This window comes from Bos mutus, chromosome 3 (genome assembly GCF_027580195.1).
Source record: "Bos mutus isolate GX-2022 chromosome 3, NWIPB_WYAK_1.1, whole genome shotgun sequence".
Lineage (NCBI taxonomy): Eukaryota > Metazoa > Chordata > Mammalia > Artiodactyla > Bovidae > Bos > Bos mutus.
This window is the reverse complement of record NC_091619.1, coordinates 107265802-107292045: the sequence shown is the minus strand read 5'-3', so window position 1 is coordinate 107292045 and position 26244 is coordinate 107265802. Positions and strand designations below refer to the sequence as shown.

Here is a 26244-nt window from a genome sequence, read left to right as displayed (position 1 = left end):
TCAAGCCAACAAGGAGCTTTTATTGCCTGAAATAACAGCAGTGACGAGCATGTGTGTAACTGGGCAGCTCAGGGCTCTCTACCCTCTCATTCACCCTCCCAGCACCATACAAGGTGGGCACTGTCATCATGGCTCTCAGATGAGGGATCTGAGGCTTGGGAAGTGACTTGCCCGAGGTCACATCACCTGAATTCAGAACTGCCTGCTTCAAAACCTGTGCGCCCTCCCTGACACCAAGCCCATCAAGCATGCGTGGGCCTGGCCAGCGTGTCTGGGCTGAAGGCGCTGCAGAAGCTCCGCGGGGGCCGTCAACAGGACCCACTCCCCCAGCATTCAGAGTGCTGGTTCTTCATTTCATTTTTGGAGATGGAATTTCAATTCTGCACCGGGGAAGGCTCTTTTCAGGGTACCAGTTGCTAATCAGTACTTTTCCTAAGGGACCTGGGACATTGAGTACGGGGCCCAGGGATCCTTGCTGCAGATGCTGAAATGTCCAGGCAGGCAGCAGGACTGGGACCAAAAGCAATCACGGAGATCCACAATTCCCCGCCCCGCCTTCCTCATCGCCCTCCCTCCCACCCTGGCCTGGCCGATTCCTGACCACATAGCTAGAAAGAGCCCTTGTCTTTAAATAACTTCCTGCTTTCCTCTTTTCTCGGAAAAGCGGCTCTTCAAAGAAAGCCTGCAAGCCGGGTGCATTCCCGCTAGGCGGCCACCATCACGGCAGGAGCGCTGTGACCAGACCTCCAGGCCGCCGGCCAGGAAGTCCTGCTGCTCTGCATGCAGGGAGGCTGGAAGAGCTCGTGCGACGTGGCCCCAGCAGGGCCAGCTGGGGTGGGGGCGGGAGAGGTGCCACTTACCTGGAAGAGCCCATGGTGGTGAACCACCCCATCCTGCGTGTGGAGGAGGGAGAGTAGGGAGTACTCGGTGTGCAGCAGCATCTTGCCTTGCCTCTCCTCTTGGCTTTCAATTCCTTGGTCGCCCCTCTCCTCAAGGGTGAGGATCTTAGGAAGGCACACACACAAAAGCAAAACCCCACAACCTTTACTTTTCCAAGCAGAGTGACTAGAACAGGAGAAGCAGGGGTTCAGGTCCTCCCATGCCACCCCGGCACATCCACCCACATGTGTGTGGATGAAGCGAAATGGTTTTTCCTGACGTGAAGGCAACGTGATGTTCACACGGGGCCCCGGGAAGAAGTGGTGCTGCTCTTGCTCACAGGGGAGGGCGGAGGAGCCGGGCCGGCACGGGGCCCTGGGGCCCCCGGCCCCCACGCCCTGTGCCTCACTTACCTTCAGCTGATAGAAGTCATCCGTGCCATCCTTCCTCGCCAAGCACTGCACGATGCTTGGCACAGGTGAGTTGCCCAGACGGGGACCTGTGGCACAGACAAGCCGCTGGCTTTACTTCTCAGGCGCCCTGTCCACCATGGCACCGAGCCATCATGCCACCACGTGGGCTTCTGGCTAGATCTTTTCTCCTGGAGGACACCAGGGCTCACACCCACTGAGAAAATGGTCACGCCTCCCAAAGTGTAGCACTGAGTGTGCCTCCATCTGAGCACATCTGGTTTTTATACTCTCTCAGCACCAGGTGTGTGCTAGAATCTCCGAGGAGCATGGGTTAAAAGCAGATCCCAGCTACAACCTGGGCCCTCTGAATCACCAGCTCCAGGTGCGCCAGGAAACTATCCCTTGAACAGGCTCCCTGGGCAGTCTGATGCGGCCGTATATCAGCTTTTGGGACCTTCTGTACTTCTGGAGAAGTACATTGCTCACTGGTCTGTGACAGCGCCCTGAGCTTTCAGAGCATAAATCAGGTAATGTCACCACGTCACTGCACTGCTGAAAGACCTGAACAGCGCTCCACTGCTTTCAATATGCAATCGAAACCTTTTGGCCTCCGAGGTCTTGTATGGTTTGGTTCCTGTCCAGCTTTCAATGGATCATGTTTCCCCGACCCCTCCTCACCACTCCAGTTCTGCTGGACTCTTTAATTCCTGAGGTTAAGCCCTTCCCCGTCTCTGGGCCTTTGCACTTGCTGTTCCTTCTGTCTGGAATGCTTTCCCTCTGCTTTTCACATGGCTGCTCCTTCTTACCCTCGGCTGTCAGAGCCGACGTCCCTTCCGCATACAGAGCCTTCCTGGTCTCCAGTCTCTCTGGCCCTCAGTCTCACGTCATCCTGTTTGCTGCCTTCAGGGCCAGGCCCCTCCCCCGGCTCCTGAGGTGATCTCAGTGTTGTTTACTGTTTCTTTTTCTAACTAGAATGTTAAGTTCGGTGAGGGCAGGAACTTGTCTTTTTTTTTTAACTTTATGGTCTTTAGTTTTAGCTTCAGAGTGTGTCTCCAACCAACTGTCCCGCCCAATTCTTTTTTTTGCTGTGCCTGGAAGCATGTGGGATGCAAGATCTTAGTTTCCTGACCAGGGATTGAACCCATGCCCCCTGCAGTGGAAGCACAGAGTCCCAAGCACTGGACCTCCAGGAAGCTCCCCAGTAACTTGTCTGTCTTAATCACTGCTACATCCCTGATAAACAGCACAGGACCAGAACGTAGCAGGCTCCATGTCCTATTGAACGTAGCAGGCTCCACGTACTATTTGCCGAGTGACTGGAGCTGGAACTATCCTGTACTCATAAGTTCAAGATGCTGTGCCAAAGCAAAATTCACACCCAATCTCTGGCTGCTGGGAGAGTCAGGGTCCTCAGGACCCACCCTACCTGCAACCCTACGCATGCAGTCTGGAGCTGCTGGGCCTCGAATATCATGCAGAAAGGCCCTGCTGCTCTTCCAGACCACTGGGAACATCCGGTTCTACAGGATTTTGGTGCCAATTTTATAAGAAGTTTGCAGCTGTACCAAATGTTTTGCAAAATTATTGTGCCCTCTATGACCGGTCAGAGAAGCGCCTTGGAAGATGGACTTTGGGTTCTAAGACAGTTTGTTTGCTTCCTGAGGGCAACATCCTGGGGGCACGCATAGGACTGTCTCAGGGAAGACCGTCCAGCTCTCAGCTGACTCTAAGGTTGGTGAGCTACAACTGCAACAACAGCTCTTGGTGCAGAGCGACCTTCCACTCTCATAAACAGACTCCAACAGAGGGTTGGTCAGGGCCCCGCACTGGGGTGGGTGCAGCGCTGCGCTGTGTCAGCAGGTCAGACGGTGCTGCCCCGGCCCCCCACTCACCTAGCCATCAGAGGCTTACCCAGGATGAATGGTCCAGCTCTCTTGGCATTATTTCCAGAAATCCCACTTCCTAGAGCCTTCGCCCTGGCCGACGTTTCCCCAGCTCCTCTGTCTGATGCTCTCCGCTTCATTCTCAGCTCTAGACGAGACAGAAAAGAGCCTTCTCACTGAGCAAATCAGCGAGCTTCCTTACGCTAACCCAGCCTGCGAGGCTCTGACTTGGGGGTGTGTCACACAGTGGCTGCTGCTGTTTCTGTGGCTGCTGCCACCTCCTGACTCTCCCAGAGGAGCATGGAAGGTTCTTGGTAACAAAGAACCATGGCTCCTTTACTGCAGATTAATTAGGCACTCCACGTGGAGGTCCTGGCTACAGAGGTGGGCAGCTGGCCCACCTCAAAGGGACCAGTCAGATGCAGAGAGAAGGACACTGACTTCTGTGTGGATGCCAACTGGGCTTTCTTGAGACAGAGAGCTGGCCCTGGAGCGACTGCTTTCGAAGTGAGGTGAAAAAAGTGAGTGTTAGTCACTCAGTCACATCTGACTCTCTGCCATCTCATGGACTGCAGCCCTCCAGGTTCATCTGTCCGTGGAATTCTTCAGGCAAGAGTACTGGAGTGGGTTGCTATTCCCTTCTCCAGGGGATCTTCCTGACCCAGGGATTGAATCTGGGTATGCTGCATTGCAGGTGGATTCTTCACCATCTGAGCAACCAGGCCTTCCCCTCAAATACCGCTTTCCCCTAAAAGGAAAGGGGACACGGGAACCAGATCCTGGAAGACATTAACCTCGACTTGGATCTAAAAAAACAAAAAGGAGTTGCTCCTTCTAGCTCTCTGCAGTTCACCTCTCGTGAAGACAGTGTCCTGGAGGTGGGGCAGAGAGAGGTGTACACAGTGGAGTTCCACACAGGAGGGCAGACGGTCCCAGGGATGACCAGGAAAGGCCGCCTGCCCAGCCCTGAGGCTTTGGGCCCAGAGCAGGTGCAGGGGCTCAGGGAAAACTTCTCTGAGGAGTGATATTGGAGTGGGCGGGGCAAGAGGCAAGGTCGTTCCAGAGCGAGGGGCCTGGGTGTGCAAACGTACACGGTAAGAAATGGCGCGGAAGCAACATACTGCAAGCAGCCTGTGTTGCTGGAGTACATGGCATGAGGCAGGGAGTGGCGGTAGAGGGCCCAGAGAGGGCAGCAGAGGCCAGATCTAAGGGTGAAGGCCACGTTAGGAGTGCAGCCTTTACTCTTACACGGACGGCTTGGGAACACTCAGCCTAAGCTTCTATAATTTTTTCTTTTTAAAAAAGTAACTGATGTTTCCTGTAGAAACACTAGAAAATACCCATAATATTACCACCAAGATATAATCGTTGTTAATATTCAAGCAGACTTTCCTCTGTGTGTGCGTGTGTATGCTTACAGTTCTAATTACGGAAATTTAGACCACTGTGACACCATTTATAAGCATTTCTTGTCTCCCACCTAAAACGTATCAGTATGATGAGGGTACATTTATGGTATGTATAATGTATCTCATAAAGTCATAAAAAAAATCTTATTAACATCCCTCCGTCTTCTGTAGCATCCCTGTGTTCTTCTGTAGCACCATTGGAAAGAGTCTCCTTGGTAAGAATATGTCATGATTTATCAGACCACATACCTATTCATGGACTTTGAGATTCTCTCCACTTTTTGTATTTTTTATTAGCAGTTATAACATCTTGGCATACCCGCCTCCCTCAGGATAAACTCCAAGAAATGGTCAAATGGGGCACGTATTTTTAAAGAGTGTGACAAACACTGCCAGGCTGCTCTCAGGGAGACTGTGGCCATATACAGACCTTCGGTGGTGTGGGGAAGCAACTCCCAGAACCTGCATCAGGAAGGAGCATTTCCATATTTTAAAAAGCTGCCAATCTCATGAATATTAAAAAGCATATCATTGTTTAAATTTGTAATTCCTTAATTATTCATGAAGTTGGACTTGTTTTACATACTTCCTGGTTATATGCAGAATTTCTTTTACGAATTTCCAGTTCGTATTCTTTTCCTATTTTTTTTTTTTTTTACTGCTTTGTGTATATTAGTCTTGGTGATTTTTTAGGAACTCTATATATTAAGGCTATAACTGCCATAGGATGTAGTTTTTCCTTAATCTTTTAACTTTTTGTAATTAAAAAAGATTAAATGTCTATGCAATCAATCTTTCTTTTCCTTAAGTTTGTTTTTGCTGTTATTCGTAGAAGGTGCCCCTACTCTGCGGGGAAGGCAATGGCACCCCACTCCAGTACTCTTGCCTGGAAAATCCCATGGACAGAGGAGCCTGGTAGGCTGCAGTCCATGGGGTCGCTAAGAGTTGGACACGACTGAGCGACTTCACTTTCACTTTTCACTTTCATGCACTGCAGAAGGAAATGGCAACCCACTCCAGTGTTCTTGCCTGGAGAATCCTAGGGACGGGGGAGCCTGGTGGGCTGCCGTCTCTGGGGTTGCACAGAGTCGGACACGAAGGAAGCAACTTAGCAGCAGCAGCAGCCCGTCCTCTGAGAACAGGTGCGTCTTCACTAGTTAGCTTACATCTCTTCACATGCTGCCGTCCCGGCCCTTATTTTAAACCCCAGGAGACTGACTCCATGCAGTGAACTGGGAAGGAGAGACGGCCCAATGCTCTTCTAGTCCAGTCTACCAGATTTGCCTCCCATCCAGCCCCTAATTCATTTCCAAAGCTGTGCCACTGAGGAGCAGACGCATGATTTCACTGAGAGTGATGAGGATCAGGTAGCTCGGTAGGCTCTAATAGCCCCAAACAGAGCAGAAGCCATGGTCAGGCTCAGCTACGACTCCTGCCAACAAGGGTCATGCTGGTAGTGGACTCAGTCACTCACACAAGAGCAGGGGGAGAGCACAACTGCTTCTAGAAAAATCCTAAAAAGCTCGGCAGTAATGTGTCTAGAACACCGCTCCTACCCTTTGCCTGGATAATTTCTGTGCGTCTTTCTCAATTTGAGTATCACTTCCTCAGAGAAGCCGCCTTGACATGTGCAACACCAACGGGTCACACACTCACTTGGTATCCTGTAGTTTTCACACAAAGCACTTTCCATATTTTGTGATTATGTATTTATCTGTGTGCTCATATACTTAATGTCTTTCCCCTACCATTAGACTAAAACTCCCTCAGAACTAGGAAAAAAAGTACATAAAACCATTACCCCCACTGCCGGGCCCAGGAGATGCTCTATGGGCGGCTGGGCACCTTCCCTGCAGTAGCTGATGGCTCCTATGGGGTCAGCTGCCCTGTCCTGGTAGATGAGTTGATTTCAGTACATTCCAGCCCTGTTCTCTGGCTTCCCCGGAGCACTAAGCACCCTCCCTCCTCCTGGATCCTTGGAGAGCACCACTATGGCGTCATCGTACGTGTAGATGCTGCCTAGGCGCCCACGCACAGGCATGGTCTAGACAACAGTTTGCCAGGAGCAGCTGCAGCACAGACAGTGAGTGGGCTCTGCCTGACCCCACCCACCCCACTAGGGATTCAACTCAAGCAAATGGCATGGGAACTGCTCCAAGATGTAGGCAGACAGAAGGATGAGAGCAGACGGGCAGGGAGAGGGAAAAGATGCTGGCAGGGGAAGTGGCAGCAAGGCTGCTTTGCTTCCTGAACGTTCCTTCACACCACATGAGCCACGGAGGCAATGGATGCAGCGTGAGGGGGCAGGTCTAGGCAATCGGAAGCTGTGGTGGGCCCGCCGGTGGGATGAGCAAAGACAACCCCCCCTGGGGACAGACCCTCCTGTCTCCTGCCCCCAAATCATCCTGCTGTGTCCCCTCCACAGACACACCTGCATATAGCCCACCGATGCGCCCACGGGGAGCCTGCTTCGAGGGATCCTGGCCTCACAGTGAGAGTGTGATGTGGAAGCTCCGGGCACCCTGGTTTCAGAAGGACCTGGGCCCAGGCCTCTCCAGAGACATTGGTCCTCAGGCTGCAGTGACGGGCCCTGGCCCTGCCTGGCTAAGAAGGAGCTGTCTGCCTGGTGTCTCCTGGGCCCATGGCTCAGCTTGCCAGAACCCAGCAGGCCTGATTTGGAAGTCTCTGGAGCTTTAAGTCTGTCCACTCTTCCAGGGCTATCCTCCCAGGCCAGCACCAGTTCCCCCAGAACCCGGATTCAGCAGACAGCTCTGTGAGGCAAAAAAGAGGGTGAGGGGCAGGCGTGCCCGCCGCCTGCAGGCTGTGCTGCTCGACCCTCAAGTGGGGGGTTCCCTTTGCCTGACCTGGGGAGCAAGCTGTAGGCATCAGCTCTGTGCTCGCGTCACAGCATACCCAGAGGAGGCGATGCCCACCTCACCCTGCTCGTTTGCCATGAAGGTCATCCTGTCCCAAAGCTGCTGGGAGATGCGAGCTCAGCTCTCCCAGAAGGCAAGGAAGGCTGGGCCATCAGCACCACCCGAGGTTCTAAGGCCCATGATGCCCAGTCCAAGGCTGCAGTGTGCCACCGTACAAGACAGCTGGGCATGGCAGTGCCAGGCAGGGCACCCTATGGCAGACCGTGGTTCAACACGGTGGGCATACCACCAATCCCCCAAGGAAGTGGGCTGCAAAGAGAGAGGGTACTGAGACCTTCCCAGCTCAGTCTTTCTTCAGCTCTACCCAACTACAAAGCAACTGAAGCCTGGCCGAGGCAAGGAGAGGCCCAGAAGCACCCCCACTGGTCTCCATGCAGGTGCGCAGACGCAGTCCCCGGCGATGGCCACTCACACATGCACAGAGCCACAAACATGAGGGGCAGCACAGGGCTTGCCCACATGTGCAGTTCTGCACTCAGCCTCCTAGTAGGCTTCCTGCTGCCACCCTGGGGGCTCCTGGAGAGGTGGGTGACCCTGCAGACCAAACCAGTGCAGGTGGAATGCACAGGTGGTCCCTGCAAGGAGCAAACAGCAGACCCCAGCCCAGTAAGCTACCTGTGTGTGTGCATGTGTGTGATGACACCACAGCTGGTGGCCACGATCTGTCAGCAGCTTCTAATGCCTGCTAGGAGCCGAAGGACTTGTCTACACTGCAGGGTCACGTTGAGCCAGTAAGTGTCAGGATTCAAGCTGTCCCTATCCCCACCGCCATGTTTCCTGGCTCTGTCAAAACAAAACAAATAAAAAGATCCTGAGCTGTACAGGCCTCTGTCTTCTGGGCTTTATCTCTGGCAGTGTCTACTGAAGGCAGGGACCCTGCCCCTCTGTCCAGCCCACCTGGCACCTGGAAGTGAGCATAAGTGCTCCCACCCATCTCTGGCCTCAGCCCTATTTGCCACACATGTGTCAAGGGTCTGTGTGGCCACACCCACACCAGACCCCAGGAGGGAGGAAGAAAAGGGTCTCTGTCCACAGGACGCTCAGGTGGCAGAACAATGTGGTCAAAGCAATGCGTCTCAGTCGTTTCCGTGCCACAGCACAGACAGAAACATCTGTACTACAGCGCTTGCGGGTGGGGGTTGGGGGTGGTGGTGGAAAGCTTAGGGTGCTTTCTGCAGCAAGCCTCAGCTGACGTCCGCTTGGTCCAGTCACTCTCCAGCTAAAGGGATCACCACCTTGACCTATATAACCCATGCTAGCTGGGATGCTTGGAGTCAGAGCAAGCCCAGCACCATTACTTAATGATGAGATCTTGGATGAGATACTTATTCTGTATATGCAAAACCCAGAAAGGCTGGTCTAAGGATTCAGTGAGATGACCCACGTAAAAGGGTTAGCAAGAGTACTTACTGGCATATTACAAACATATGATAAATTGTGCTTTTCTTAGCTTAAACACAGCAGCTTTGAATTTCTCTTGCTGCCCAAGGAGAAAGGAATAGTCAGGCACTGACTTGGAGCGGGGGTGGGGAGCAGAAGAAGGAAGATCACCAGACTGAAGGCTTAAGAGACCTTGAACTTGCTATCTGTCTGCTGGTCTGATACTCCAGGCTGGGTGGGGGTAGGTGTGGGTGTGGGTGGTCTGATGGGCAGCCTGAGTGACACGTTCAACTGAATGTGGGGAGGAGAGGAAGCCTGGGGGCTGGCTGAGCTCCTGAGGAGGCAGAGGGGTGCTGGGCAGTACCAGGTACGAGCCTGCAGTGGAGGGCAGGGTACAGTTGTTTTGTGGGTCAAGGGGAGGGCCGGTTCTTTTAGGCAGAGGCACACAGCATCTCATCCTCTTGTTCTGTTCACTGGTTCATGGTGGAGCAGAGGCCGGAGCACTAGCTGGCAATTATCAATTCAGTGCCCAGTAAGGGACTGTCCAGAATGATGCTGCTGCTGTTTAGTCGCTAAGTCATGTCTGACTCTTTGGTGACCCTGTGGACTGTAGCCCACCAGGCTCCTCTGTCCAGGGGATTTCCCAGGCAAGAAGACTGGAGGGGGTTGCCATTTCCTTCCCAGGATGATGAGGTCCTTCATCATAATCCAGCTGGGGGGCAGTAAGAGTCTGGAACTGAGACCTGGTGCCTCTGGTCCAAGCTCTCTCGCAGAGAACTGTGGGAGGGGACAGAGCACACATCCTGGGCTGTAAAACTGCTACCAAAGGATGTAAGGCTAGGTGTGTGCGTTTGTCAAAACGACGGAATTGTTAGAAGACCCGTGAAACTCACTATGTGTAAATATACAATTTAAAAAAAAGCAAACTGCAACCTTAACCACATGATCAAAGTTATATCACTAATAACAGAACAATCTGACATCATGTTACTCCTGATATGAAGCAATCTTACTGATGTTAATTTTTTTTTTTCCAAAAATGCATAACCTGAAGCTGATCAGGAGTCAAACTAAAACTGAGGGAACATTCAACAACAGGCCTATATGCATCAAAAACATCAATGTCAGGTAGTTAACAAAGGCTGAAGAACTGGTCTCACTTGAAGGATATTAAAGACAGGACAAATAAATGAGACAGGTGATCCTGAGGGGAAGAAGTTATATTTTGAACAATTAGCAGAATCTGAATATAGACTGTATATCAGATGATACAATGTTAAATTTCTTGAATTTGAAAACTGCCCTGTGGTTACATAGGAGAATGCCCCTGTTCTTAGCTTACAGATGCTGAAGTGCTTAGAGGTGAAGGGTCACCATGTTTGGAATTTACTCTCTGGAGACAGAGAAATTACACCCTGCTGGAACAGCTCCCAAGACCCTGGAGGAATCTGTTGTCCAGATTCACAGGTTCAGAAGGATTTCTTGTGGGTACAAAGCTCACAGAAGAAGAATTTGGAATCTCATACTTGTGGGGCGGAGCCAGCCTGGTGTGAACAGGAGTTCCGTAAACTCTTCCTAAGAAACGGGGGCGGGGGCGGGGTGGAAATGAGGTCTCTGAGCAATCTCAAGGTCTGCCACCTGGTGGCGGCTTTCTATAGTGCCTCTTCTTCAAAGGGGGTCTCTGCACCCACTGCAAGATGGTGGGGCACTGTTCTAGTCAGGAAGGATACAGGAACTCCATCAGAAGACCCCTACCTCAGCTACTTTGTATAACTGAAAAGTGAAAGTGTTAGTCACTCAGTCATGCACGACCTTTGGCGATCCCATGGACTATATATATAGCTCCCCAGGCTCCTCTGTCCATGGAATTCTCTAGGCAAGAAGACTGGAGTGGGTTGCTATTCCCTTCTCCAGGGGATCTTCCCGACCCAAGGACCGAACCTGGGTCTCCTGCACTGCAGGCAGGCTCTTTACCATCTGAGCCACCAGGGAAGCCCTGTGTAACTGAGGCTGGACAAACAGATTCCAGCAGGCTGCTCTTCCTCCTCTGCTCGGGGACCTGGGCCTGCACCAGCTCCATCTGTCTCTGCTGTGGGGGTCCTCCAATGCTTCCTGGGGTCTTTAGGAAGAAATCCAAACTCCTCAGTAATCCTGGCCAGACCCAGGCTACCTCTCCAGCTTCCCTGCCTTTCTATGCCCCATAAGGGCAGCTACACCAAATGACTCACAATTCCGAGTATGCCATGAACACCCCTGCCCTGTTCTCCCTGGGTCCTCACGGGTGTCCCCTCCTGCAGCAAGTCCCTTCCTCTTCTGGCTGCCAGAGCACCCTCTGTCTGCTCCTATGTGCTGTAACTAATGTCTGACTCCCCTGACTCCATCACTCTCCAGGCTGAGCAACCCCAGTTCATCTCCACGCCCCTGCATCCACCCACTGCTGAATGAGAACATGCGGAGTGCAGAAGTGTCTGTTATGCACCCAGAAGGCACCAAAACCCACACTGGGGCAGGGGACAGAGAAGACCCAATGAGAGGCCAGGGGCTGGAGGCAGAGAGACCCAGAAGAGAGTACGGATGGTCCACCAGCTCGTGGCAGGAGCCAGAATCCAGGAGCAGAGACAGAAGGGGTCACAGCTGTGGGTAACTGGGCTGCAGTGGTGCTGGGAACAGTCTGTCCAGGAAAAGTCCCATGTCAGAAACGCCTGGATGCCCAGGGCAGGGCGGTTCTGGGCTGATCACCAGGGGTTGTGCTTACACAGTGTTGGCTGCTGGAGGGCAACCCCCTCTGAGGAATGAAACCCATTCACCGCATGCCTGCAGACTGGGACCAACCCCTCACTGGCGAAGGGACAGACCAGCCCCCTTTTTGCTGAGTCCAGCAAAAAATCTGCTTTCCTGCAGTAAAGTGTGGGAACGTGTGAGTGACGGCCTGGCCTGCTCCTCACTCGGGGGATAGACCCTGTGGGACACTCTAGGTTTGGAGTGTGAAGGTCCTTCTGCTGCTCAGAAAAATTCCTACCACTTGTTTTCGCCCAGAAAAGAGATTTTCTGGCTCAGCTACGCTCTTAGCGGACTATACCTGGAAACAAACCACCGGACTTGAGGTTAGCAGTGTGAAACCTCAGCAGGTGACCCAGAGAAGGTGCTCTGCGGAGCTGCAGAGGCTGGGTTACTGAGAAGCCCTCCCACCAGCCCACAAGGCGGCTCCCCCACCCTCTCCTGACCCAAGCACTCGGGGAGCCACCCTCATTGCACCTCTACACTTACAGGCACGTGCGGTAACCAGTGGCCCAGCTTCCCTACAGACTGGCTCTCCATCCACAAAATCAACCCCGGGAACCAAGAGAAACTTGCAGCCCACGGAACCAAGTGTTTCAAACCAGGGAACAGTTACCCAAATGCTAGGTGGGAGCACAAGATGGATTTTGGGGTCAAGGCCTGGGTTTAAACTTCAGCTTCCATCACTCACTAGCTGTTGACCCTGAGCTAGTCACCTACCCTCTGTGAGAGTCATTCACTCTCCGTGGGCCTCAGTTTCATCATTTGTAAAAGAGGGGTGTCTCGAGGTCTCTGGCGGATGAAAGGCGAGGGCCCCTGCTCCATACTGAGGTGGCTCCCTGGTGACAAGGCTCTCCAGGTGCATACCTTGTAAACTACCACCTGGCGGGCACTGACTGCTTGCCAGGAATCGTTTGTTCTTAGTGTTTCCTAGATTTTCTTTCATTCTCACAACTTCATGAAGTAAAGATTTCCCCTCTTTTTTGGTCTGCTAACAAACCAAAGCCTCGAGACCCTACCCAGCTCATCGGACCAGAGGAGGCTGCCTGTGGCCTGTTCTCCTCTACCCTTCCTGGCTGGCTGGAAGGGAGCTCTGTTTGAGGGCTTTTCTTTGAGTGTGAATGACAGCCATCCCTGAGCAGGCATGGACCCTCCTCCTGGGAGCCAGAGGGCCACAGCAATCTCCCCAGGAACGCACTGGAAGTCACTGGCTTCTGTGCCCAGGACGGATGCTGGGGGATGGGGAGGCGGATTAGTAATCCCTCAGCCTTAGCCAGGACTCCCTGATGACAAAGATTCATGCGTGTGCTGTCATCTCCACCGTTCCAAAACAGAGTGATGATTTTGTTCATTTCTAAAATGCAGGATATGTATAGCTCCAATCTGTCAGGAATTCATAACATCACATCCTTCTCTAAACGCCTGCCTCGGGGGTAACGGGCGAACTGGCTGCTACTAACCGGAGCTCCTCTCTTGCAGGGGGTGCACCCCACCCCCAAAGGCCGCTGGGCGTGTGGGAGACTACCTGCAGCGCCAGAGAGGAAGTGACTCAGCCCAGTGGGAAGTGGGAGGGGCGGCCAGAACCCGGGCCCCGTGCCCAGCCCGCTTCCCCCCACCCCAGCACATCCGCACAGACCCATCCCCTGTCACCGCCTTTCCTCGGCAGGATTAGAGCAGGCTGAGTGCAGTTCTGGGCACCAGCAGGGGACTGAAGGCCCCCGCTGCTCACAGGGGGCCCCGTGTCTGCAGCTCGGAGATCCAGCTCCAGTCTCCTCCAGGAGCTCAAGGAGATTACATAATCAGGAATGTCCCTCCTCACCTCCCTGCCCGGGGCAAGCCCCACTGGGCTCCTCAGTGGCCTCCACGAAGGCTGAGGGGAGAGACCTTCAAGGGGGCAGAAGGCTCCAGGCTGGGAGGATGTGTCCCAGAGGGAATCTGGGAGAAGAGGCTCCAGGCCCGTGTACACAGAGGCGGGCCTGGAGGCTTCTCTGGAGAAGAGAGAAGCAAGAGGAAGCAGTCCCTGGGCTGGGGAGAAGGGCTTCGGCAGCAGCCTTTCTGAGAGTCACCAGAGCGGAATCCGGGGCAGCATCGCCAGCCCTGCACTGGCTTCACCCTCCCAGGGCCTCCGGAAGCAGCTGATGTGACAACAAATAATCCGTCACTGTGTGTGGGTGTTGGAAGAGGAAGGGACAGACTTAATAGCTCTTTCTCAGGCTGTGCTAACTGGGCATCTCCTACCAAGAGAAGCAGTCAGGAGACGCCGCCAAGTACACTGACTGGGAGGCCTTCCTGGTGGCCCCTTGCCTGGGGGGGGTGGCGGGCGGGGCTTCTGCCATGTGCAGGGACGGGAGACTGAGTCACGGAAGCCCTCCTGTCACGCCAGCCTGCCCGGCAACTAGGGGGACCCCTCCTCAGCTCAAACCATCAAGCGTTGCTTTGTTTGGTGGGAACAAAGCCTCCCACCGGGCTTCTCCTGGAATTCAGGTTCCTGACACCCACGACGGCTCCAGTCAGGCCAAGAGAAAGCAGCAAACAACTAAAGCAGGGCTGGCCGAGGCTGGCAGCACCTCTGTGTCCTGAGCATGTGTCTCCCTGCTCTGCAGTCTCCACCCAGAGGAGAGGGACCGGGCAGCTCCTGCCCGGGGAGCCCTGAGGACTGCAGGGAGCCAGCCTGTGGGAGGCACCGGCAAATGTTACGTCTCCCTTCTTCCATCCCAGATTTCCAGAGCAACAGATGGACAGACGGAAATGCCCAGGCCAGCCCCGGGTGATGCAGTTCTCTCTCTCCGTGTGGTTTACAACAGCAAAAGTCACTGCAATCATCCTGTGAGAAAGGTAATTTGGATTGGGGCCAGCCAACTGCCTTTCTTTAACTGCCTCTATCAACAATGAAATTCAATTAAATTTCACAACCGTGAGAATGAACAATGCAGTTCGCTTTCTGCAGTCTGCTGGATGCCACTGGCTATGGCTGCTGGGGGGCAAGATTACAGAGGCAGACAGCGGGCTCTGCCATCAGAGTTGCCCTCAGCAGGCTGTTCAGACAAGTGGACCCACACAAGGGCTTCACCTGCTCCGAGTCGCTAAGGCCAGCCACGAGCCATCCCCAACACACTCTGTCCACGTGTGGGCAAGAGCCCGCTTGCCTGTGTCTCTCCAGTGGGTGAGCTCCTGGGGGCAGGGCCTGGGCCCTTGACCACCGCAGAACCCCCTGCACAGGCCCAACAGGCAGAAGACAGTGACATCACAGTCAACAAAGCAGGAGGAAATGTACTTGTCCTGGGTCCAGCATACCCAGTTCTAGGAATTTATTCTCTAGGTCCACTCACCCAAGTTCACCAAGATAAATGTACTTAATGAGGGTCCCTCAAGAGCCCTGGGTAGCAGCAAAAACGCACAAAGATAAAACCACAAAAATCAAAACACACACACATCCCCTCCAGACAGGAAACAATTTACATGTTTACCAAGAGACACTGGTTCACTCCATCACGCTATGTCCAGACAGGGGAATACTATGCAGCCTTTAAGACCAGGCCCATGTCTGCTGATAGACGAAGATGTCTAGGATACGTTACTTAAAAAAAAAAAGCAAACTGCAGTTCTATTTGCATAAAATGATCCCATTTGGGTTTAAAAAAATGAATATGCGTAAGAAATTTCTAGAAGAAACTCAACAGTGGATACATCCAGGTAACAGAACACAAACAGGAGATGGGTAGTTTTATTTCATATTCTTCTACAGTGCTTTAACCGGCTTACCTGGCAGGCTACAGACCATAGGGTCGAAAGGAGTCAGACATGACTGAGCACACCTGTGCACATGCACGCTCGCATTCTGCTTAACTATTTCACTGCAGATTACTATAATAACTTAACAAAATTTCTGAACCCATCAGAATGATTAAGAGTGGCACTGGAACCTGGAAGGCTGGGTCTTAGAGAAGGCGCACTGGAAGTGGCACGGCGTTGAGAACGCCCTGTACGTGTGGGCCTGCATGCTGATGCAAGGCTGCGTCAGAGAGAGGGCACAGAAGAGACAAACCGCCACGCTCAAGCTCTCCCAGGCAACTTGCAAACTGGCTTACAAGGAACTTCCTGCTTGCCACCTGGCTTCTGTAAGAGCTGGGAAGACCACCAAACGGTTCAAACTGGAGACCTGGAAGCTGGTTCATGATGCCTCTTTCAGGAGACTCAGACTCACCACCAAAGAGCTCTCCGGGGCCTCACCAGAGGCCAATAACACCTGTGTCTAATTCTCATCACTGCTTTGGAGCAAGGGGTGGTAAGTTCATTTTATGGCAGAGGCTGGAGACAGCGAGTGACTTGCTCAAAGTCACTCAGTTAGCAAGGGTCAGAACTGGGTTCTGAAGCCAGGTCTGATCTGAGCCTTAAGTGCTGGAAGACTGCATCGAAGGTCTCCTTACCCCCTACTCACAGGGTAGGAGGGGAGGGATGTATCTCCAGGCAGTGGCAGTTTCCATTTTTCCAGGAAAAAAGAAGGGACTGCTGCAGCTTTGTCAAGGTCATTTCCAGCTCTACGGCTTTATGGGCCCAAGATTCCACGTGGGCTGGGCTCCCTGAGGCCAGAGCCTGGCCAGGATCAGGGAATGGGATGGCATGGGATCTACGGTCACAAAGGTGTGGGCTGGAAAACCAGCTCTGCCCGTGCTGGCTGAGTAACAGTGGACAGGTTCCTTAGCCCGTCTGGCCTGGGGGTTCTCTGTAGAACAGAGACAATTCCTCTTTCCTTAGGCTGGCAGAAGGCCTCAATTCATATTGCAGAGTACTTAGAAAAGGACCTGGAAGCTGGTGGGGATCCTTCTTTTCTGGCTGGTTTCCTTTCTGTTCCTTCAGGAGGAAGCACTTTGGGAGTGGAGTGAGAAGAGAACTCAGACACGGAGGTCACACACGCCTGGTGACGCCAGGGGCTGCACTGCTGCTGCTAAGTCGATTCAGTCGTGTCCAACTCTGTGCGACCCCATAGACGGCAGCCCATCAGGCTCCGCTGTCCCTGGGATTCTCCAGGCAAGAACACTGGAGTGGGTTGCCATTTCCTCCTCCAATGCATGAAAGGGAAAAGTGAAAGTGAAGTCGCTCAGTCGTATCGGACTCTTAGTGACCCCATAGACTGCAGCCCACCAGGCTCCTCCATCCATGGGATTTTCCAGGCAAGAGTACTGGAGTGGGGTGCCATTGCCTTCTCCGAGGGGCTGCACATCAACTACAAAAAGGGGCAGGATGCTCGCTCTCCCGAGGTGGTGAGCCAGCAGTGGGGCTCCAAAAGGCCAGAGAATTCTGGGCTCTGGCAGTCCTGGGGCCTCCTGAGGGGCTGACCTGAGTTTCTCCCTAAAGGTACCTGCTTTTAGGCACCTCTCCACACCTCTAGCCAGCTCTGCCCTAAACCCAAAGATGGGACAGGCACACCAGCCTGCTCTTGCCAGTTCCCACTACCATGTCCAGGCCACTTCTTCCTTGCGGATCCTTGGGTCACAGACTCCCTAAAGCCTTAAGATCCCCTGCCTATCTCTTTTGCCAAGTAGGTGATGATCTGTAAACAGAGGGGACAGCTTCATCCTAAATGATAAGAGCCCTTCTCAGTTTTCTCTGGTGCTTTCCCACAACTAGAGTTTCTCCAAAACCAGCAGACCTGTAGACTGCTGGACTGTGTAAGCTCTAGGGAACCCCAACTCTGACCGCGAAGAGCCAGAAGAGGGTTATCACCACTGGGGTTCTCAGTTCCCTTCAGGAAGGAGCATCTTTGCTGGCTGGGGGAAAACCAGGCTGCTCCAGTTCACTAGAAGGAGGCTGAGAAACTACTTTAAAATAATAATAATAATAATTATAAAAGGTACTCTTTGAGGCAGCAACTCCTTTTGGAATTTATCCTGTGGATGCCTAAGGTGGGCAGAACCACACACATGCAGATACAGTCACTTCAGCTTTGTTTGAAGAGCAAAAGGCCGAGAAAAACCTAAGTTCATCAGCAGAGAGTTTGCTGAATAAATTACACAAACCATGATGACACAGTATCGCCCAAAATAACCCAGACGTGCATGAGACAAAGTGGAACCATCTCTAAGATAGTAAGGAAATCAGTGCAAGAGACACCACGCTTTCCCTTCTTGGATCTTGGTGACAGATCCCGAGAGGAGATGCAGGGCTGCTGTGGGCCCCGGGCCACCTTCAAGGCCACAGTCTCACCTGAGCAGGTGCAGGAGGAAGAAATGCCCTTGTCTTAGGCCACTTTCCCTTTGACTTTCTGTACACCGCAAGTGCAAGGTCAAATCCTGTGAAAATCTCCCCAGTTCAAAGGGCCTGTGTGAAGTCCCATCTACCAGCACATCCCTCTCTGCAGAGCTCAGGGGGACAAGGACATGAAGGCAGCTCCCTCTCACTTCCCTGATGGCTGAGTGGGTCCCAGGTGGCCTGTGGCAGACATCTCTCCTTCCTGAGAAGAAGGACTGGGTCGGCCAACCCAGCCTCCAGAGTAAATCCCACCTCAAGGTCTCTTTCTAGATGAGACCTCCCGGGCCCCGGGAACACCATCTTTGCCCTGAGGGCACACTGCTCTTTGGGACCCATCACTTGCTGAGTCAGTGTGGACAGCACCAGATGGAAGGGCTGCTCTGGAGGGCCATCTGAAGGCTGAACAAGTCACAGGAGTCTTGCAGACTCAGCCCCTTGAGTGTCTGAAACACTGAAGAAGTTCACCTCCTGGGCAAATCTGAGAAGAGGGAAGATGAGGAAGGGAAGCTGCCCTTTTCCCAGGCGCTGACTCAGGCAAAACCAGAGAGAAGCCTGGCCCAAAGCTGGACCGAAAGCCACAGACTCTGCAACTGATCCTCTCCCATGAGAGGGCTTACCGAGTGGCTCTGGAGGATCTCCCTGGCCATTCTCTCCTGCCGGCTCTATCAGTCACCGTCAACCAGATCAGGAAGCTCGGGGGCACCTGCCATCATTGCTCTTCCCTCAGTCCTCACTTCCAGACACTCTCAGAGTCCAGCTGACTTTCCCCCCAAACAGCTCTGATCTGCGCCCTTCCTCCATTTCCCATCTGCCTCTGCCTTGATCCAGGCCCCACTGATCCTTACTCTGATTACAGCAAAAACCGCTTACAGAGACTCAGTGCGTGTTCTCGCTCCAGTCCGCCCTCTCCCAGCAGCCAGAGGGCTCTTGGGAAGATGCACGTTTAATGGTGTTTCCTCCACTTAAACCAAAGCAGCCCCTCACCTACAGAAGTTCAAGCATCTTAGCCCTGGTGCTCGCCTCTCCAGAGTATCCTAAAGCCAGGTCCCTTCACACCCTGTGCCGGAACCTCTTGTGGTTCCTATAGCACACACACACACCAGCCTGCACCCACGCCTGTGCCTTGATGCTCCCCTGTCTGGAGTGCTTCATGAACACTCTATTCCCTGTCAATATATAGTTTTCATCAAGATCCAGTTCAAGTTCTAAGGCCTCTCCAAAATTCTCCCCAGTCACCTCCCCATCCCTCGGGGAGAAATATCCCTTCCCCTCATTCCCTCTACCTGCCGCACAGACTCCTATGAGACACGCCCCCAACTATCTGCAGGTGCTGATTGGTTAGGAGCCTGCCAGGCCCCTGTTAGACCGCCAGCTTCTCTAGGACAGGGCCTGCCTCTCCAATCTCCTTCTGTACCTGGTACCCAACAACTCCCCAGCTGCACGTGGGAGCTTATGTGTGTGGAACTGGGGTTCTGGATTTGGGGCCAACGCACGTGTGCTTCCTGATGGTGCTAATTCTATACCAAACCAGGGCCACTAGTAGGGACACATATGGAAGAAACTCTAAACGTGTTTTCTCCCAGGCTACTTTATTTTTTAAAAATACGTATTTATTTAGTTGTTAGGCTGCACCAGGTCTTTAGTTGTGCCATGTGAGATCTGGTTCTCCAACCTGGGATTGAACCCGGGCCCCCTGCATTGGACGCGTTTAGTCTAAGCCACTGGACCACCAGGGAAGTTCTCCTAGTATCCTTTAAAATACGATTTTTTTTTCTCAGCAGTCCTACTTCCATTTTTTTTAAATGGTTCTTTTAAAGAGCTGAGCTGAATCATCTGCATGGCTCCCATATTGGCTTGGTAAACTCCATACAGATTTCGTTTTTGGAGAGAATACAATAAAATTCTGTGATCTTGTGATCCCTCGGGACACTTCTGACAGCTCCCTGGGACACAGTTTAGTCGCCACTAACTGCTTTGACTAATTCTGAGGAGTTCTTTCCTGCAGCCTGTAGCATTTACCAAGCATCTCTCACTCAACGTGCATTCCATGTCCAGCTTGCCACGCCTTACAGATCTTCATGACTGCCCTCCTAGGGAGGGCTCTTACTGCCCCCACTTTACAGATGAAAAAGCTGGGCACGCAGAGAATAAGTAACCTCTACTGACCGGCAGGGGCTGGGATTGGAACTGAGATTCTGTCTGAGAGTGGAGCCAAATAGGCTCTTTACCACTCCAGTCTGCTGCCTTCCCCAAAGGTCAAATTAAAGGCAAAAGGGAGCAACCGACCTTACAAATGACCTTCTGGAGGACAGTCTCACCAGCCGGGCTGCCTGAAAGACCTGCAGTCTCAGGAAGAGAGAGGCAGATGTGTCAGGCACTTCTGGGCCCAGCAGAGCAGCCCAGGACAACACAGCGAGCTTGTCACCTGCCACTGGTTGCAGGCAGTGCCATCTTACCAAAGATCCCCCACCCTGCGCCACCTCTCCTCTCTCGGAGGCCTGCCCTGCGGTAACCTCTGAAGAGGTCTCCAGTGTTTCAGCTTCTCCTCTCCTCTCCCTTCTCTGCTGAGGCTCCAGAGAGAGCATTCTAAAACACAAGTCCAACCACGACACTGCTCTGCTTCAATCCGTTTCCCTCGCTCCCTACTGCCCTTGGTACAAACTTCCAAATTGTTAATGTGGCATTCCCCTGTGAACCTGTACTGTTTCACCTGGCTCCAGGTTGACTTTCATACTCCATACTGAACAATCCGAGGTTTCTGGGATAAATTTTGAGTTTAGATGTCGAAGTGAAGTACCTTGCCCCTTTGTTCGTACCTGGCTGAGCCTTCTCATCCTTCCAGATACAGTTCCAGCATCATCACTTCTTCCAAGCTTTCCCAAAACCTCTCCTACCACCCCAACTCAGGTTGAGCTAGAAGCTTCCTTTGCTGGACTCCCACAGCCCTCTGTTCTTGCTGATACTAGTTTTTTTTAGACAATGTTTCAACGATTTGTTTACAGGTCAGTCTCCCTGGTGGCTCAGTTAGTCAAGAATCCTGCAATGTAGGAGACCCGGGTTTGGTCCCTGGGTCAGGAAGATCCCCTGGAGGGGGGCATGGCAACCCATTCCAGTATTCTTGCCTGGAGAATTCCATGGACAGAGGAGCCTGGTAAGTCCATGGGGTCACAAAGAGTTGGATGCAACTGAGCGACTAACACTGTTCACTTTCTCCCTTAACCAGACCATGAGCTTCTTGAAATAAGATTAGCTAACATTTATTGAATTCATTATGTGGCAGACATGGTTCTATGTGTTTTGCATGTGTTAACTTTTAAAATCTTCACAGTAACTCTGTTATCAGTCCTGTTCTATAGCTGAGAACACTGAGGCACAGAGAGGTTAAACAATCTGCCCAAGGCCACACAGCTACAAAGCTGCAGAGCTAGAATGTGAACTCAGGAGTTCTGGCTCCAAAGCTACACTTAACCTCTATAATACAGGGTACTTGCCTCTCCAGGCAAGGACATTGCTGCTGTCATGCTATTATGTGGGGAATGAATGGATGAATGAATGAACGAACAAGGCCCATCTCCATAATGTCTTAGATTTAAGGGACAAAGAGCTGACACAGCAGAACCATCAAGGAGCACTGGCCCAGCTCACAAGCGCTGTTTACAAACAAGAGTTCTTTTGGCCTTACAAGTGCATATCCTGCTCTTCCTTATTTCATGCAAAGCTGAGCAAAGAGAGAAAGTGCCCAGCCCAGAGTGACTACCCTCTTCTTCATTGCTCTCAAAACTAAGCAAAGCCAACCGGTTTCCTCCTGTGACTTAATACAGAGCAAAGTCTATCTTGCCAACGAAGGCGGCTGTCATCTCTTCCTTCCGCCAACAAACGGGCATCAAACCTAGAGAGTGGGGGTGGCAGGCAGAGTACTCGACGTCTGGAGGGAATCCCGATGCCCCTACCTACTGACTGGAAGGTGGGCCAAGCGCCGTGGGAATGGGCGGGCCTGATGGGGCATGGCAGGTGAAACAGTGACTACAGAGCAGGCTCTCTCCTCGGAAAAGGCCGGTCAAACACAGCACCGACAAGCAGGTAGCTCGGACCCGCACCTGATCGCCGCCCGGGACTCGAAATTCTCCAGCAGCGATGGTGCCCGTGCCAATGGGTGAGGGCTCGTGGAGGAAGCCCAGGCTGGAGAAGAAGCTCTCCGGGGACTCGTTCCAAATCTCAAGTCACTCTCGGGATCAGGAGGGCAGTACGGAGAGGAGAGGGTACCTCTTGGGAAAAACCTGCGCCTTCACTTGGTCACTGACTGACCAAGTGACTCCAGGCAAGGCTGAGCTGTGCCGTCTCCCAGGGCTGGGACCGAGACACCCCCGTGGCCACCCGGTACCCGGCGCGCAGGAGCTCCCGCCCCCTCCCCCGCCCCCTGGGAAGAGCAGACCCCAGCCGGGGACGGCGGATCCACTGTTGTCATTTCGGTCAAGCCGGACGGCCTCAGGCTGTCACCCTGATCCCCTTGCCACGGCCGCTGAGGCCCGCCCCCGCCAACCCGCATCCCCGGCCGGGCTCCCGGCTCCCCTCTCCCGGACCCCTGCCCTCACCTTCCCCCGGTGCTCAGCGCTGCTCGCCCATAGTCCGTAGCCCGGAGCCGGGGCTACTCGGCGCTCCGTCCCGGGGGACCGGGGCCGGGCAAGGGGCGTGGGAGCCGCTCACCGCCGTCTCCCGGCGCAGCCTCCCGAGCCGCCGCCGCCGCTGCCGCCGCCTCCCTCCATGGCTGCAGCGCCGCCACCTGACAACGGAAGTGACGCACCGCCCCCTCCTCCCGGATAGGCCGCAGCCCCGCCCCTTGCCCATATCTACAGCCCACGGCTCCGGGATTGGACGCCATCTTGACGAAGGGCGGAAGCCTTCAGGTAACAGACCAGAATCTGATTGAAGATTGGTTTAGGGTGGGGCTCGGGCTGAAATCTGGGAAACGATTGGAGACAAAGACTCTAAGGGGCGGTACTTACCGCTTATCTGAATCTGCGGTGAGGTTGGGCCGGAGGCACCGCCCCCGCCGCTACTCCACTGAGCCTCGCGTGCCCTACACTCGCCCTCCCGGGTCTGGAGACTTCTCCAGCAGCTGAAAGATCGGCCGGTTGTAGTATCTTTGTCAGAGAACTGGCTCTTTCTTGACCCCCATTTCTCGCTTCCTGGAGCTTTGTGCGGCGAGCGCTGGCGTGGGGCTCATCAATGACAGGAATTCCTGCCGTAGCCCTTACAATTCATTTCCCTCTGGGCCCCTCGCTTTTGTAGAAATCCCGCTTCAATCTGAAGATCCTTAGAGTCTCGACCAGTCAGGTTAACAGTGAAGAGTTCCTGTTAGCTATTCCAGCCACCTAACCTCAGCCCCTCCTGCTGCAGTTTCGGTCCCTTTCTCCTCCTTCTCCAGCAACCACGCCCTCCATGAATCAGCTTCTTGCACCAGCAGATGAGCCCTTTAAAGGGATTGCATCAGGCTGATGACTCACTGGGGCCCTCTGAGAGCCTGGCTTCCCTCCGCTGGCATGCAGAAGCAGCTAGAAGGGCGCCGTGGTGGCAGTACCCGCGATCATGGACCCACTCCTTTGTCTCCGAGGTGTGAGCCAGTATGCCAGCTGCATATGACTGTCTTAACTCCTGAGTCTCTTTCCAGCTGTGTTATTCTGTATCCATGTGGGCACACGTGTCCAAGCCTGTGTGCACAGCTCTGGATTTTCCTAGGGTGTGTGGCCAAGCACTTACGTGTATGCACGCATTTGTCATCTCCACACAGGCAGTGACTGCCAGGACATGAGAGTTGATGTGAGTGAGTCTGGCTGCCTCCTCCTGTGTCCTTGTCTTTGTCTCTAAATGCCTAGTGCACACTGAGCTGAAAGGGCTGAGTAACAGTAGTAATCGAAACAGCAGTAGTATGTCAGACACTGTGTTAAGCGCTTTAGAGACATCAGCGTTAAGGAGTCTGTTTGCAGATGAAGCAGCTAGAACTCTGAGAGGGAAAGTAACCAAAGACACATAGCTAATAATGGCAGAGCTGTGATTTGAACCAAGTCTGGCAGGTTCCAAAAAGGTTGGATTTGAGTCCTTGCTGTGTCTCTTACAAGTTCAGTGACTGTGCAAGTTCCCTAATCATTCCCATCTGTCAACATAGGAATAATACTTTGTGGGCTCACTGTGAGGATCCAGTGAGTGTGGAAACAGCTTCTCATGGGACCTGGTGAACTAAGAGCGCCCATACTCCTCTCAGTACAGTGGAGGACTGAAAGCAGGCACAAAAACGCTGGGCCCGCCCCCCACCAAGCTCCTCTCTCTGACAAAGGGAAAAGCCTAGAGATTCCGGAAGCTCTGACAGGAATGAGTGTTGGGTTTTCCAGAGCTCTAATTATCAGCTAGATGAATCACTTAGAGCTGACACCACCATCCCCAGCCTCAGGAGGCTCTCAGCTGATTCAAAATATAGGATTTTAACGAAGAGGAGGAGGAGGAGGAAGAGAAAGAGGGGAGCAGGAGAGGTAATGAATAGAAAGGAAAGGTGCCAGCCAGAGGAAATGAAAAACTGTCATCAGGACAGCAACACGAGGAGACCACTGCATCAGACACACACATACTGTGACACACGCTCCTGCTGGCTCTCCAACTCTGGGCATCTTGGCAGACGACGCTGCCATAACAAAGTGACACCTGTCACAACAGCATGAGATGGTTGCTTGACGATGTACAGGCAGATCTGCCTATTACAGAGGGAGAGGAGGAGACCTTCAACCCTAGGGAGCTTCCTCAGGCTTCTGAAACCCAGCAAACCTTTCCTACTGGCTGACTTCTGGGTTCTCTGTGGCCAAGCCCCTAGAACAAAGGTGTGCAAGTTTGAGTGCTGGCCCATACCTGGTGGCTGGGTACCATCACTGTTAGCAGCGTGCTTGGTTACTCCATTGTGTCCGACTTTGCGACTGTTTGAACTGTACCCTGTCAGGTTCCTCCATCCATGGACTTTTCCAGGCACAAGGGATCTTCCTGACCCAGGGATCAAACCTGAACCTCCTGTGTATCCTGCATTGCAGGCCGATTCTTTTACCCACTGAATCATCAAGGCATTGCTTATCTTTCCTGGTTACCAGTATCAGGAATGCTGGAAGGCAGAACAGTGCAGTGTAGTAGTAAAGATCATGGAGTTTCAGGCATACAGACCTGAGTTCAAATCCCCACCCTGTTATTCACTGGCTCTGTGACCTTGAGCAAGTCAGGTAACCTCTCTGGGTTTGTTTGCTTATCTCTAAAATGGGGCTACTAATACATACCTCTAGGGCTGTTGTAATGATGAAATGAGATGATTCTTTCATTTCACAAAGATTTATGGAGTGCCAGCTGTGTGCAGAGCACTGAGTTGGATGCTGGAGATCCAGTGGGACCAAAAGGACCACAGCTCTGCCTCCTGGAGCACGTGGAGCCCCTGGCACAGGGCCTGGTGCACAGTGAGATTCAATAAGCAGTAGCTATTTGTGGTGACCATCTTGGCATTCTGCCATTATCTTAATTACGGGGCACAGGGAGACCCCTCCACCTTCTCCCTAAAGAAAGAGGATCTCAGCTTCCTCGACTGAAAAATGACAGAATTGGACTGGATCAGGGCTTCCCAACAGTGTCACCTTGAAAGCCTCTTTTAGTATTTTCCATCCACATGAGCCTCGTATCTGGTAAGATTTTGTACAACCTGCCATCAAGTCATTTCTTCCTTTTTATTCATTACAGCTTCATATTACAGCTATGAGAGCTTGTGATCAGGAAGAGGAAGCCAGTGGCCCATCACGCTTTTGGTAGAATTCCAGCCTGAAGCAGAGATCAAGTCAGCTTGGTTAACGTTCATAGACTATGTGCTGTTCCTCTGGTCCTTCTAGAACACTGATAAGAGCTCAAGGGACTCCTGCTGCCCTCAGGGACCCTTCAGCTAGGCATTCCAGACTGGAACTCACTGAACTGGATGTTCTTCTGTGGGTCCCATCCAGCTGAGAGCTGGAGAGGCCGCACCACCCTAGGGAACTGAATGTCAAGCCACAGCCCACCCAGTTCTCCTCAGATCCCTGGTAGTCCCCTTCCCCAGGTGAGTGAGCCTCCTGTTCTCTTCTCTCTATGGCCTGGATATGCCCTCTCACTCAGAATTCCTGAGTGCTCAGTCATGTGCCGGCTTGAACAAAGGCCGCAGTGATGACCACAAAACCCAAACCTCAATGGGACAATGACATTTTGAAATACATTTTTCCTCTCTTCCTTGGTGTCCCTTGGCTCTTCCCTTAGACAGTTAGGTTACTAT

At 52.9% G+C, this 26244-nt stretch overlaps 1 protein-coding gene across 6 annotated transcripts in view; it reads right to left on the bottom strand.

The window, feature by feature from the left end:
• The window catches only part of STK40 (serine/threonine kinase 40), a 38151-nt gene extending 14815 nt beyond the window's left edge, over nt 1-23336 (bottom strand). Inside the window, exons 1-5 of one of the 6 annotated variants that reach the window (XM_005892658.3) lie at nt 22931-23336; nt 8136-8303; nt 3204-3323; nt 1293-1378; nt 861-1004 (exon numbers count right to left, since the gene is read on the bottom strand). In XM_005892658.3, the coding sequence (XP_005892720.1) occupies nt 861-1004; nt 1293-1378; nt 3204-3315 (342 nt within the window). In that variant the 5' untranslated portion in view covers nt 3316-3323; nt 8136-8303; nt 22931-23336. Of the gene's footprint in view, nt 1-860; nt 1005-1292; nt 1379-3203; nt 3324-8135; nt 8304-22519; nt 22716-22930 lie in introns of those variants that run through there. The other 5 variants (XM_070368415.1, XM_070368417.1, XM_070368416.1 and 2 more) reach the window with 5 other exon arrangements.
• Nucleotides 23337-26244: the final 2908 nt, after the last annotated feature.